Source organism: Symphalangus syndactylus, chromosome 8, assembly GCF_028878055.3.
Source record: "Symphalangus syndactylus isolate Jambi chromosome 8, NHGRI_mSymSyn1-v2.1_pri, whole genome shotgun sequence".
Taxonomy (NCBI): domain Eukaryota; kingdom Metazoa; phylum Chordata; class Mammalia; order Primates; family Hylobatidae; genus Symphalangus; species Symphalangus syndactylus.
In genome coordinates, this window is record NC_072430.2 from 74,427,728 (window position 1) to 74,442,461 (window position 14,734).

General features: G+C 43.1%; 1 protein-coding gene across 1 annotated transcript in view; it reads left to right on the plus strand.

Moving 5' to 3' along the window:
• Window positions 1-14,734, plus strand: part of MYO3B (myosin IIIB) — a 269,300-nt gene that overhangs the window by 123,517 nt on the left and 131,049 nt on the right. Inside the window, exon 13 of the mRNA XM_063645412.1 lies at window positions 4,176-4,278. Coding sequence (XP_063501482.1) covers window positions 4,176-4,278 — 103 coding nt within the window. The remainder of the gene's footprint in view (window positions 1-4,175; window positions 4,279-14,734) is intronic.

Below are 14,734 nucleotides of genomic sequence, written 5' to 3' on the forward strand. Positions count from 1 at the left end.
GTCCCTGGACTTCTGCTTGAGAGGCTATGATTTTTGAAGTATGGTCTTTAATGCCAGCACCTGCATTTGATGGAAAGTGAAGAGTTTGTGGTAGAATTTACAGTTACAGTTTATCTGCCAGCCCCAGCGCCACTGACCAGTGTGTAGGCAGAGAGGCTCTGGGTACTTCAGACTCCTTTAGTATCTCTCACTCAGTCTGTTTCAAGGAAATACTGAACTGGAACTTTACCTCGGGGCAAGGAGGTTAGGAAGTAGGAGAAAAAGAGAAGTAGCAGGATCCGGGAGGACATCAGTGTTTCCTGAACTTGAGGAGACTTGGGGAGGGAGACAATGAGAAAGTTTTCATTTTCAAAAGAAGAGTGTCTGGCGATTACTGCCTGAGGGTGCAGATCGCTGTTTCCCCCTAGAAGTCACAAATTGGAGATCCTCCAAAGATGTGTTATGCTTAGCCAGGCACAGTGCTTTTTAAAAAACTTTGAACCTGAATGTCTTTAAGTGGGGTGTGAATTCTCTGGTTCATCACAAACCCCACGATTCCCCATCCTCTTTGCCTGATACTTCACACATTTATATTTCTTCCTACGTGGCCCCGGAGGCATTTGCAGCACCTCCTAATAGTGTTCTTGGTGGGTTTTTTTGTTTGTTTGTTTGTTTTCTGACAGGCAGATGCTTTTCCATCTTACTTCAAAACAGTGTGATAGAGACGGGCGCAGTGGCTCATGCCTGTAATCCCAGCACTTTGGGAGGTTGAGACGGGTGGATCACCTGAGGTTGGGAGTTCGAGACCAGCCTGACCAACATGGAGAAACCCTGTCTCTACTAAAAATAGAAAAAATTAGCTGGGCGTGGTGGCGCATGCCTGTAATCCCAGCTACTTGGGAGGCTGAGGCAGGAGAATTGCTTGAACCTGGGAGGCGGAGGTTGCAGTGAGCCGAGATCGCGTCATTGCACTCCAGTCTGGGCGACAAGAGTGAAACTCCATCTCAAAAAAAAAAAAAAAACAGTCTGATAAAGACTTGACACTTGACTAATTTTTCTTCTTGAAAAATATGAATGGCTCAGCCGGGCACGGTGCCTCATGCCTGTAATTCCAGCACTTTGGGAGGCCAAGATGGGCAGATCACGAGGTCAGGAGATAGAGACCACCCTGGCTAACACACAATGAAACCCCATCTCTACTAAAAATACAAAAAATTAGCCGGGCGTGGTGGCAGTCCCCTGTGGTCCCAACTGCTTGGGAGGCTGAGGTAGGAGAATGGTGTGAACCCGGGAGGCAGAGCTTGCAGTGAGCCAAGATTGTGCCACTGAACTACAGCCTGGGCAACAGAGTGAGACTCCATCTCACAAAAAAAAAAAAAAAAAAAGAAAGAAAGAAAAAAGAAAAATGTGAATGGCTCATAGAGCTCAATCAGATTTTGGAAGGATTCAGTTCCTCCACTCCAAGTATTGCTTTACTTCATTAAACCAGAAACACTCAGGAACCCTCCCTGATGAAAGGTGACCCATCTCTAGAGAAGCTTCTATTGTCACACCTGTACATTCCCCAAGTTTGGCATTTTATGAATATTTCTACTATTTAAGTTCGTAATTTTATTTTTCAGCCACGTCACTGGTCTAATTTTTTTTTTAACTCAACCTATTCATACACTTAAAATGAGTCACCTTCTCTATCTCTTTTTTTTCTTTCATATCTCCATTTCTCCAATTTCCTTGTTCAGCAATTCATTTGCCAGAGAGAAGCCAGGTGATTCTAACTGTCACCACATCATACTGAAAACTGACAATTTTGGATGCTGCCTTTAATTCAATGGTTTGATAATCTTATTTATCTCTTTAGTTTGACCCAAATCCTTCTCCCTGTTCTTCAGCAAAGCTGGGAGATGGAGGAGCAGATTCCCTCTAAGCTTTATTCAGAATATTCTGTAAGTTTCTGGTTTTATACTTCAAATAACTCTTAAAAATCAATATTTTGATGACTGAAGTGTAAATTAATAAGAAACATGGAATAAGTTTTCCCTTCAATTACATGAACAGAAATTCTATGGAAACCCCAGCAAAGTAGCTGGGGGCATTTGCTGAACCAGGTAAAGATGTTGCTTCCTCTCGTTCTGGTCTTGGACATGGCACCTTCATAAGGAGAGTCCCAAACCAAAAGAGATTTTACAGTTTTTTTTTTCTAGCTTTCTTTGTGCTATTTTCTTCTTTGGATGGCTATTGCTCCTTATTATCATTAGTTTTTTAACTGAGGATCTCAAAATAGGTACAGACAAAAGCTTGCAATCTTAGCTTTCCACAAGGGCAATACCATTTGGACTTTGATCAGTGGTAGCTCTTAGTGCTGCTGATTTGGGCCAGAGAACAAGATTAAAAATTATTTGTGGTGATTTTTCTTTCTTAACAGGGAAACAGAAAGATACTTGTATCCCTGAAGTGGGTTCCCCTTTTTTGTTTTTATGTCAGTTCTTGCTTTTATGTTGCTTATCACAGCATTGCAAGTGAGTGTGGGCCAAACAGTGGTTTAGAATCTCCAAGAGGGGGAAAACCTGCCTGGTGCTCTAACTAGAGGATTTTATCAATGGAGAAAAGGCAATGGGGGAAGGGAAGGGAATTAGTTAATGAAATTCTAACATGCCATGGCTATTTTTCTTTATTTCTATTTTTTCCTTCAATCAGTATTGTTGTTTCACTGTTTGGCCATAATGTTTTTGTTTGTTTGTTTGTTTTTGTGTGTGTGTGTGTGTAATAATAAAAATGTATTAATGTCTCACTTAAATTTTTCTCTTTATCATTTTGGTGTTTGTAGCAGTAATAACAACAACAACAACAACAAAACTTTTTATCCGTTACCTTAGCTCAAAGAATTGCACTTATTCCACACAAGAAATATTTATGCTAAGGAACCAAACTAACAATTTAAAATCAGCACATGTTCTTTCCAGAGCAGACAACACAAAAACAACTGATCTATATACTTTTTATTTATTTTTCTACACTCCATTTCTATCATGTATTCTGTAGTCATAACATCAACCATTTATGCATCTTCTGAAGTAAGTCACAATTCCCAAATTTATAGATTGTCTTTGTTGGTTATATTTCAGTTTGGATGGTTTTAGGTTATCTAAAATGAGGATGACAAATAGGTGTGCAGTCTCCTTCCAACCCTAACTGATTGGTAGTGACTACTTGGAACAGTGGTTCTCAGCCCTGGCCACATATTAAAATTGTCTAGGGAGCTTTTAATAATTGATGGCAGCTCCCATCCCAGATCAATGTCAGAATCTCTAGGGGCTGGTCCTAGGCATGTTTAAAATCTTCCTGGGTGTTTCTAATGTACAGCCAGGAGTAAGACTCACTGATCTGGAAGCAGTGTCTCTCAAAATTTAACATGGATCAAGATCACCTGGAGAGCTTGATAAAAACACAGATTGCCAGACCCTACCTGTAGAGTCTCTGATTCACTAAGTCTGAAGTTGGGCCCAAGAATGTTTATTTCTAGTAAGTTTCTAGGTGATGTTAATGCTACTTGTTGGGCCACACTTTGACAACCACTGATGCCAGGTGTTAAGAAGGAACTTGAAGTTGAATTAAAGTTCGGTGGAAAAGAAGGCCATGATTGATTAGCCATGGTCACTGGAAGAAAGAATTGTATTTGTTACCCTCATTCTTGAGAAACTCATCAATAACCTGTCCTCAATCAAAATGTGGCAATAGGTTACTCCGGGGATTGTTCCCTGTTTACAGTTAATCCTAGCCACATCATCACATTTTGTTCCTTGCCCTATCCACATCAGCAGGCAGCCTAGCCAGAACTAGAAGTTGATCTGCTGACTCTGTCTAGCACAGTGTTGTCCCAGCTATTGTATACTGCTTCTACCGGGACCCGAATCACTTGGGGCCTCTAATCTGTGTACTCTTTATATCTATTGTGGGAGAGAGGTAGCTTGTTTTCCTATAAGCAGGAAAACAGTTTGCTGACTGAGACCAAGCATGGAACAAGACCTGGAATCGAGAACAGCTCAATTTTAATGACATATCCTAGAAAAAAACCTATAGAAAGTCAGGGAGTGGTATGAGGGCAGGGAGAGAAGGGCTGCAGAGAGTGTAGATGGGCACCAAAAGCTAACCCTACCTACTTCTGAACATATGCTTAGCCCTCCTATCTTTTCTCTCAGTTCTCAGGGGCTCGGTAGATCGTAGAAGCCATTCGCAAGCAGGATCCAACAATGGCCATGCACAGACTTCAAGCAACTCTCCTGCTGTCACAGAGAAAAATGGGTGAGTGTTATCTGTAAGAGTTCCCTGTTGTAAACTCAGGTGCTCCATTCTAATGGATAATGAAATGGTAATGGATAATGAAACAAGTATTCTACCACTGTGGTATTTTGGTGAACTGGAGAGAGTGGAACCAAAAAATATTTCCAGGGCTGGGCGTGGTGGCTCACGCCTGTAATCCCAGCACTTTGTGGGGGCCAAGGTGGGTGGATCACTTGAGGTCAGTGGTCAGGAGTTTGAGACTAGCCTGGCCCACATTGCAAAACCCCGCCTCTACTAAAAATACAAAAATGAGCCGGCCATGGTGGCATGTGCCTGTAATCCCAGCTACTCAGGAGGCTGAGGCAGGAGAATCCCTTGAACCATGGAGGTGGAGGTTGCAGTGAGCCAAGATTACGCCACTGCACTTCAGCCTGGGCAACACGGCAAGACTCCGTCTCAAAAAAAAAAAAAAAAAAAAAAGTGTTTCCGTCAGATTCTCCCAAAAGTCTTTATTCTACAGAGCAACCTGAACACAACCCTACTTTTTGGGTTCTCTTCATGGTTAATTCTATACTTAGCCTCATTAGGTTAAACATCCTCCCCCTGGATATTTAGCAATGTCTGGAGACATTTTTGGTTGTCACAACTTTGGAGGGAAGAGTTGTGCAGTTGGCATCTAATGGGCAGAAGCCTGTGACGCTGCTAAACCTCCTACAATGGACGACAAAGCCTCCCTGCAGCAAATAATTGTCCAGCCTCAAATGTCAGTAGTCCCACAGTTGAGAAACCTACAGCCAGGCATGGTGGTGTGTGCCTGGAGACCCAGGTAATTGGGAGGCTGAGGTGGGAGTATCACTTCAGCCCAGGAATTTGAGTCCAGCCTAGGAAATATAGTTAGACCCTGTCTCTATATTAAAATATATATAAAAAATCTCATTTAGGGGAGATATATATATTATCTCATTTGGGTAGAAAAATGATGAGCTTCTAGAAAAACCCTAGATTTAAGCTAAAGCAAAAAGGGAGTATCATTTCCTCTTTAGCCACAGGTTTGAGTTAAATATAATTCAAAAGGAGTATAGCAGAGCTTGCCTTTCAGTGACCTCTGAGCTGCTCAAGCTGCAGGGCCCGATACCCTGGCTAAATGTAGGCTCAAGACACTTTAAGTCCAGCCAGGCCAGGCATGACACCAAGAGCTAAAGACACAAACAACTCCTAGGCCTGTTCTTCAGGGAAGCCTTTGTAATCTGCCTTCTCTCAGATAAGGTTTCCAGAACCCATCACATATGTCAACAGGAGGATGACACAGCTACAGGAAGGAGTGGACCATGGCAAAGGGAAGGCCTCATAGAATGAAACTTGCCTTTCTTATTTTCTTCCACATTGATTATGGGGAACTTCCTTAAAAGTTTTAGTCAAAGATTTCAAGAAAGAAGCAGGTCATTAGAGAGTTCTTTGCATCTTTTCACCTGGAAAAGAGAAAGTCTTAATTTACAATTTTAAACAATAATTTTAATTATTTTTTATTATTTTATTTTGTGAGATCTCTTAAGATTTTTGAGACTTGACAAATTAAATTCTTAATACTTCCTCAGTGGTCTCAAATTGTCATTGGGCTGCTTTTAAAGTAAAGTACTTTAGACTACTTGCCTAAAAAGTCAGAATAGCTCATTTAAGGGCACTTTAGGAAAATACCTAATATCTCATATTAGAATAACAAAGTTTGCAATTTCTAATGTGGTAGAAAGATCACTGAGCTTGGGTGGAAGACTTAGTTTCTGATCCTAGCTAACATTTTCCAACTGTTTGACCTTGGGCAAGTCAGTGAACCAGTTTGGAAAATGACTTCAACCTGAGTCTGACTTCCTCAACCTCAACTGATGTCTGACTTTACTGAGAACATCAGGACAGTGCTCTGAGCTCTTCCACTGCCCTTCTCTTCACCTTAGAATCTCTCCTTATCTTCAGCTGTCCTTCCTTCCTTTGCTCTCATCTCACAGACCCCAGATCCTCTTCCTTGTGCTGTGTTCCCTGCCATCCAGGCCCTACCACTATCAGTTAGCACCTCCCCTGCTTTCCCATCTTTTATACTCTGCTATCACTTTCCATTTTGCTTATACCTCCCCCCATCCTAACAAAAGCCTGCCCTTGGCCTGTCCTTCCCTCTTTTTACTTTTACCACCAGACTTCCTCCAACTGCTATCCAGGTCCAGTGTCTCATTTCCTCACTAAACCAATCCCTTTCTCCTTAATCCTGAATTCTGATTTGTGTCCCTACGATGTCCCTAAAACTATTCTTGGGAAGCACAGCTCCCAGTTGCTAGAGCTTTATGTTCATCAGACTCTGCAGCATTTAATTCCATGGGCCATGCGTGCTTTCCTGGAAGAGCCCTCTTCCAAGGGTATCTGTAGTATTGCCTCCTTCAGGTGCTTCCTCAGAGGTATTCTCAGTCTTTGTTTTCTCTGGTTCCATTCTTCTTCTCTTCCACTCACCATTAAAATAAAGGCAATTCTCCAAGTCTTAGATTCTCTTCTTTCTCTCCTTCTCCCCTGGGTGATACCATCTCTCACCAGTGTGTTCTGGTATCAAATCTCAGCTGTGCGAGCACGAGTCCCAGGTCTCTCTTCTGAGCTCCACACTCCTACACCCAACTCACAGTGGACATATATTCCTGATTCACACACCAAGACTTCAACAGAAAAGCCCCTCCTAAAGCACCTCCTCTACTCACCCTTCCCACTTCTATGATTGACATAAACGCTGTCTTGTGACCTGGCCTTCAAACCTGGCACAGTCACTCTTGACCCCTACCTGTCACTTAACCTCACCTCCAGTCATTTTCCGAGTACCCTTTCCTGGTCCAGGACTGCCATTATCTCTTTTTCTTTCTCCTTCTGTCTTTACAGACCAGCTTTCATTTCTCACACCTGATCAATTGTCTTACAACACATTCTGACTTGTTCAAAGAACTTTAATGGCTTCCTATTTTAGACCAAAAGAGGTTCCGACTTCTCAGGCTGGTGTTCCACGCCTCTCTCTAGCTCACTTCAGTTTGTCCTCCAGGATCACCTCCACCTTGTCCCTAATACACCTTATGGCTAACCAGAATCAGACTTATTGTTCTACTGGTGCATCTACCTCTCTTCTCTCTGTCCATTGCTTTCTGTTCAGCTCTTACCTTTTGGTCAAGACACATTGTCATATCCCTTTCCTCCATGAAGACCTAATTCTTTTTTTTTTTTTTTTTTTTTTGAGACGGAGTCTCGCTCTGTCGCCCAGGCTGGAGTGCAGTGGCGCAATCTCGGCTCACTGCAAGCTCCGCCTCCCGGGTTCACGCCATTCTCCTGCCTCAGCCTCTCTGAGTAGCTGGGACTACAGGCACCCGCCACCACGCCCGGCTAATTTTTTTTTTTGTATTTTTTAGTAGAGACGGGGTTTCACCGTGGTCTCGATCTCCTGACCTCGTGATCCGCCCGCCTCGGCCTCCCAAAGTGCTGGGATTACAAGCGTGAGCCACCGCGCCCGGCCTGACCTAATTCTTTTTAATACTGCTTGAGCTGTAGCCCTTTTGTAACAGTACTACTCAAAGTGCTTTTTCACAACAGGATAATGAATTTGTGCCCAAATGTAAATCACCTCACTGCTTTCTTCATTAAGAAAGTCTTGTTACTAAAAAAAAATCAGCTGAACTAAACAATGTACTTGGTGATGAATTGATTTACATTCTGGCACTAGCCCCTTATGTCATTGTGAGTAGTAACAGTTCACAGACTGGGTCCTCACAACACACTTTGGTGTTTCAGTCTCTCTGGTGCTCTTCATATTTTGCCTGGTGTTATGATTGACCTTGTGCTAGCAAGTCAGCTTTTCAACAGTGAGGACTCAGTCTTACTCTTTCTTGTATCCAATATACACAATAGCTACTCAATAAGTTTATTGAGCTAACTTTCAAAGCCACTTCTCAGCACTCAGATTTTTATGAGGGAAGTGTTTTTCCTGTCAGTCTTTGGGTAGTGGCAACAATAAGAGGATCCTGAATAACTTACCCAACAGTGGGCCAGGGTATCCTTGATCCAGGGACTGGGATTCTGTTGTCCCCCTTATGTTTGTCAACTCAGTGTTCTGTGAATCAACAAGGGCTGATAGGAAGGAGTTCTTGGGCAGAGGGTGGGGTAGGAGTAGGGAGGGGTTTGGGGTGGGCAGAGTAAGAAGAGAGCTGAATTGTGTCACTGGTGATGTTCTCATTGGAAGTAACAAACATTCAACCCATAGATTCAAGGATCCCTCAAGACAAAAGGTCCAAAGACAGAAGTTCCAGGGCTGGGTCAGCCATTCAGGAATGTCAGCAAAGACACAGGCCCCTTGCATCTCTTTGCTTCGCTGTTCTCAGCATGTCAGTCATGCCCCCACTTATGGCCACGAGGTGGCCGAAGCAACACTAAGCATCACTTCCTTATGTGCCAGTGTCTGGAGCAGGAAGACAGAAGCGGATGGAAAGGGGGTTCTTCTCAGGAGTCTTTCTCCATTTGCTAGGAGGGAAATCTTTCCCAGAAGTCACCCAGGAGACTTTTCTTGCATATGATTGGCCAGAATTTGCAGTGGTGGTTCTGCAGGAGAGCTGCAAAGGAGGTTGAGAGATTAGGCAAAGAAGAAAGGAAGAGGGAAGCAACCAACAAGGTCTGCCTCAAGACTCCTGGAGAGACAGTGATGGGAGCAGATAGGTAGCAGGAAAAGATGAAGGGAAGGCAAAATCAGAGGGAAGAGTTCATAAGGAAGATCCATACATGTCAAGAAATATTGCTGCAAATAAGAACTGAAGGGAAGTGTTGAGATCATTCAGATTTATTGTTAGCATTTATTGCTATGCCAGTTTTTTTTTTTTCCCCCACATTTTATCTCATGTAATTCTCACACCAGCCTTCTGGGTTGGTGTTACTCACTCTATATTACAGATAAACTGAACCTGGGGAAAGCTAAGGCAAATAGTTCATAAACATTATCTCAGAGACCAGTGCTGGATTGGTTTCAGATCTACCTACACCTGCCTCCCATCAGCTAGTTGGGGAATCACTGGGTTATGCAGGGTCACACAGAGAATAAATGGTGGGTCTGGGCTTTGAATTCAGATCTTCTGTCTCCAACAATAATAACAACTGCTAGCATTTGGTTCATTAGCAACTTCCAGGGCACTGTGCTAAGTGGTTTTGTTTTTGTTTTTTGAAATGGAGTTTCACTCTGTTGCCCAGGCTGGAGTGCAATAGCATGATCTCAGCTCACTGCAACCTCCACCCTCTGGGTTCAAGTGATTCTCCTGCCTCAGCCTCCCAAGTAGCTGGGATTACAGGTGCGTGCCACAACACCTGGCTAATTTTTGTGTTTTTAGTGGAGATGGGTTTTTACCATGTTGGCCAGGCTGATCTCGAACTTCTGACGTCTAGCGATCCGTCCCCCTCAGCCTCCCAAAGTGCTGGGATTATAGGCATGAGCCACTGCACCTGGCCTGTGCTAAGGGTTTTACACGCATTATCCTATTCAACCTTATGGGAAAGGTACAGATTTTATAATCTCTGACATTGAGAGATTACAAGTAACTTGCCAATGTTACTTAATCAGTAAAGTGACAGAATCAGGATTTGAACATGGGCCTTCTGATCAGAGCACTCATTTTTTAACTGGTACATTCTACTGCCTCTCACAGCTCCAGGCTCCAAATAATTAGTCCAAGGCTGTTTCTCTCTACCCACGTTGTCTCTATACCTGTCATTGTTTAAATCTTAAATCACCACCCGCTGAGAAATACACCCTAATTGTTATAACTGTCACTCTGTGATTGATGAAGAAAATTCCAGCACCCATTTCTTGGGAGAAAGCCTAAAGCCTCATGGGAAAGGTGCTCCCATCTGTGCATGATGGGACAGGGTTAACTTGGCTAGAGAGAAGGAAACCTCAGGTTGAAAGTAAAAGTGAGTGGTTGGGGTGATGCTTCTCTGCTTCACTTCCTATATGAGCCTGTAACTGTGTACAGTGAATGACAGAATGGAAATAGTCTTTTATGTTGTGGAGCTTTGTTCCCATGATGGTAATCCTCCATTTTAATGCTGATAAATACAATGGTGAGGATTATGCCCCTTAATTTAATTTGGCCTGCATATGGCAAAGCTCTCACAAGGCTTTTATGTGACATTCTTTAGCACAGCTAGCCTGTTGTTGTGTAAAAGGAACCCATATGAAGAGGCAGGAGATTGATAATGCTGGTGCAAATGTTTTCACAAGACGGCTTGTAACGCACCCCCAGTGAAACTGCTTCGTTGTGGGCCCTTCAATGAGGATTCAGATTCAGAGGGATGGGAACCTCCGTGACTCAGGCAGCTCGAGGAGAACTGGCACCTCACAAGGGGAAAACGAGTGCATATTTCTCCTGGGTGTTATCCTTGCGGCTCTGGGGCTTGGAGCCAATTAGGCTGACCTCAGAATTGATGAGCCAGAGAAACAGCCTCCCAGTCAGCAGGGCTGACTGTGGGCCAGATTTTCATGTGGGCTGTGAAGTACAGATTGTCACATATCTTGACGAACATTGTGTGTGAGGGGTCACTGCAGAAATACATGGCAGTTCTAAGACTGTTGAACAGAACAAATCCTCCAGCAGATTTCCTACCAATGTGGTCAAGTTAGTGTACTAACACGTTAGAGGACCCCATATGAAACCAGAGGGAAAATGGCAGCATGATGTGGGAGTGGTGGTAGGAATAGTAGCCTTCTCTGATCAAGTGCTTAAGATGTGGTAGACACTGTATGTATTGTCTCATTTGGGTAGAAAAATGTTGAGATTTGGTGACAGACCTGGGTTTGAATCCTAGTTCAACTACTTACAAGCTATGAGACATTGGACGAGTTCCTTCCTCTCTCTGAACCTCTGTATCCTAGACTGCAAAAAAGGAATAATTGGGAGGACTGGAGATAATCAAAGCAAAGGAACTAGCACAGTTCTAGACATGTAATGAATACTCAATAAGGGATTATGGCAAGCTGTTGTTGGTCGTGGTGATAGAAGTAGTAGCAATAATAGTAGTAATATTAGTATGGAAAAGTCTTCTATAAAGTTAAACTCATATGAAGGGTCAAGACTTTGACTTAGCTCTAGAATTATAGACTAAAATAAGCATTGAGGTTTCCATCACCTTAGGAACTTTGAACAGTGCTCACTCTCTGCTTTAACTTTAGAGACAAATTTTATTTTCTTGTATTCCTGGCTCTTATCTCAGGAGTGAATCTGAGATTGACTTTGGGCTCAGGAGTCACCCTTACCAACATTGCCAGCATGACATTATCATACCCTCAAATAATAACTTTCAGAGCTTAGTTGATTGCTAGAACTTTCTTAGACTTTCTAGATTTTTAAAATATTGATTGGTCACATGTATTTTCAAAACCTTTTTGAAGGCAGAAACTTTATCACCAGCTGAAAGAAGCTTCAAGGAAAAATCTGTTTTGAGTTATATTTTTCCTTGGGGACTTGCTTATGGCCGTACATAAATATTTATCTGAACTATTTCAACAAACCCTAAATCATCAGTGATCCTTATGCAAAGAGTCCTTTTAGAAGATTTCTGTATGTCAAGAATGCCAGCAGTCTCTTTCTAAGAACAGAGTCCAAGGACCAGAGGCCTCTTTTAAAATAGTTGGAACTCTTTGGTGGTTTTCAACGTCTTTTGTTTTCATATTCTGTATATCTGTTCACGCTATTCCATCTGAATAGAATTCCCTTGCCAGTCCTGTCTTTACCTGTTGATGTTTTACTCATCCTTCAAGGTCTCATTCATGTGACATGCAGACAAGGGCAAGAGAAGAACATCCCAGGCAGGAGAAACAAGAGTGGGCCATAGCCAGAGGCAGGATATGCAGAGCCACTCTTGGAAGGTGAGAGGTCCAGTGAGAAGAAGGCAGAGGGTAGGATGGGGGTGGTATGAGGCAGGAAGAACTATTACAGGGAATAAGGCACCAAGATATGGGAGGTCTTCAAAAGTACACGAAATGTTTTGTTGTTCTATAGGTCAAAAGATGTAGACCCATATTGTTTGGGTAGAATATAGTCTACAGACATGTTTTGTTTGGCCTGAATGTCTTTAAATTTTTAAAAACAGATTCTAACACATAAAAGTAGAAAGATTTCATGTCATTCGGACTTCTGATAGCTCTTAAAAAACCTGAGTATCTGGCAGCAAACTGCTGGAAGTGAGCAGGAGCTGTCTTTTACAGATCCCTACTTAACCGCCTGCATAATTCATGGATTGGCCTGCCAGCATCCGAGTTTGATTCTTGCCCGCTGTGTGCAGGGCACCATCTAGGTAGAGGAAACAATTCAGCTACAGACCCTGGAGCCAAACTTCCTCTGTTCTGGCCCAGGTTTGTGTCCAACTACCTCAATGACCTTGGGCAAGTGTGTTTCTAATAATGGTACTTACCTCATGTGGCCATTGTGAGAATAAACCATAGGAAACGTTTAGATGACTACCTAGTATGTAGTTAAGTGGAGAAAAATGTTAGCTCTTATTACTGTATCCCACGTGAGATAATAAACTTTAGGGCTGAAACTGTCGCTCATTTCTGTAGCACTCACAGAATCTAGAATTTAGAATCTCTGGCCATAACTGGCATAAAATGAAATAATTGAAGAATGGATAAATGAATATGTGCTCCTTGAGTTTTTATTTCTGTGAGGTCCAAAGCTAAATTTAATTGCTTTGTTCTCTAGAAATGCTTACTATTTACCTTGAGTTTGATTTGAGCATCCTAGTTAGTTGATAAAGGAGCTAGCTTTCTCAAAAAGTCAAAAATCCTAATTAAACAAGTGAAGGGAGATTCTATTAACACTGTGTCATTTTTCTGTGATGCATCTACCTTCCTAACTCAAAAATACACTCCAAGTTTGGGAAGATGTTTCTGTGTTTTCTTTAGGAAGCTCACTTACTGGCTGGTAGCTGTCTATGGTTAATATCTCACATTGAGGGTCAGTTGCCAGGAACTAGGACGTGGTGGACTTCAGCAGATATGATGTCAGAATGCATGTTTGACTTGGGTTTTCTTATATCCCATGCCTGCCATGTGATCCACACTTCAAGGCAAAATTTTATGTATTTATTTTTTTGAGATGGAGTTTCGCTGTGTCGCCAGACTGGAGTGCAGTGGCACAATCTCGGCTCACTGCAACCTCCGCCTCCCGGGTTCAACCGATTCTCCTGCCTCAGCCTCCTGAGTAGCTGGGACTATAGCTGTGCACCACCATGACCAGCTAATTTTTGTATTTTTAGTAGAGACAGAGTTTCACCATGTTGACCAGGATGGTCTCAATCTCTCTTTTTTTTTTTTTTTTTTGAGACGGAGTCTCGCTCTGTCACCCAGGCTGGAGTGCAGTGGCGCGATCTCGGCTCACTGCAAGCTCCGCCTCCTGGGTTCACGCCATTCTCCTGCCTCAGCCTCCCGAGTAGCTGGGACTACAGGCGCCCGCCAACATGCCCGGCTAATTTTTTGTATTTTTAGTAGAGGCGAGGTTTCACCGTGTTAGCCAGGATGGTCTCGATCTCCTGACCTCGTGATCCACCCGTCTCGGCCTCCCAAAGTGCTGGGATTACAGGCTTGAGCCACCGCGCCCGGCCGATGGTCTCAATCTCTTGACCTCAAGTGATCCACCCGCCTCAGCTTCCCAAAGTGCTGGGATTGCGTGCATGAGCCACTGTGCCCGCCCTCAAGGCAAATATTTTTGTGCCCGATGCATCAGACGACGATGGACGGTTTGGCATGGGAACCAATTTTCAGTTTTGTTTTTTTTTGTTTTTGTGTTTTGAGACGGAGTCTTGCTCTGTCACCCAGGCTGGAGTGCAGTGGCGTGATCTCGGCTTACTGCAAACTCCACCTCCCGGGTTCACGCCATTCTCCTGCCTCAGCCTCTCCGAGTAGCTGGGACTACAGGCGCCCGCCACCACGCCCGGCTAATTTTTTGTATTTTTAGTAGAGACGGGGTTTCACAGTGGTCTCGATCTCCTGACCTCGTGATCCGCCCGCCTCGGCCTCCCAAAGTGCTGGGATTACAAGCGTGAGCCACTGCGCCCGGCCCAATTTTCAGTTTTTTAACATTTCTTCTATATAGCTGAAGTCACATCATCATCCCCATCAAGGCCTTCAATGTGATCACCTGTGGACATGAACTTTTATGTTTAATCTATCCCTAAACATACTTGCTGTCAACAATGTTGCTCTACAAAGTTGACTAGCAAGGTTAGGCTCACGTGCTCTCTGGAAAACTTGAACATTTTCAAACCCATTTTAATTTCGTTTGAATAAACTTCATCTAAAACTGAATCATGTACTCAAGATTCCAAAAAATTGCTGTTTGATTTCACCTGATAGCTCTCTTCTTTCTCATAAAAAGCCAATTTTTTAGTATGATATTTTTAGCATGATAATGCCTCTACTTTTTCT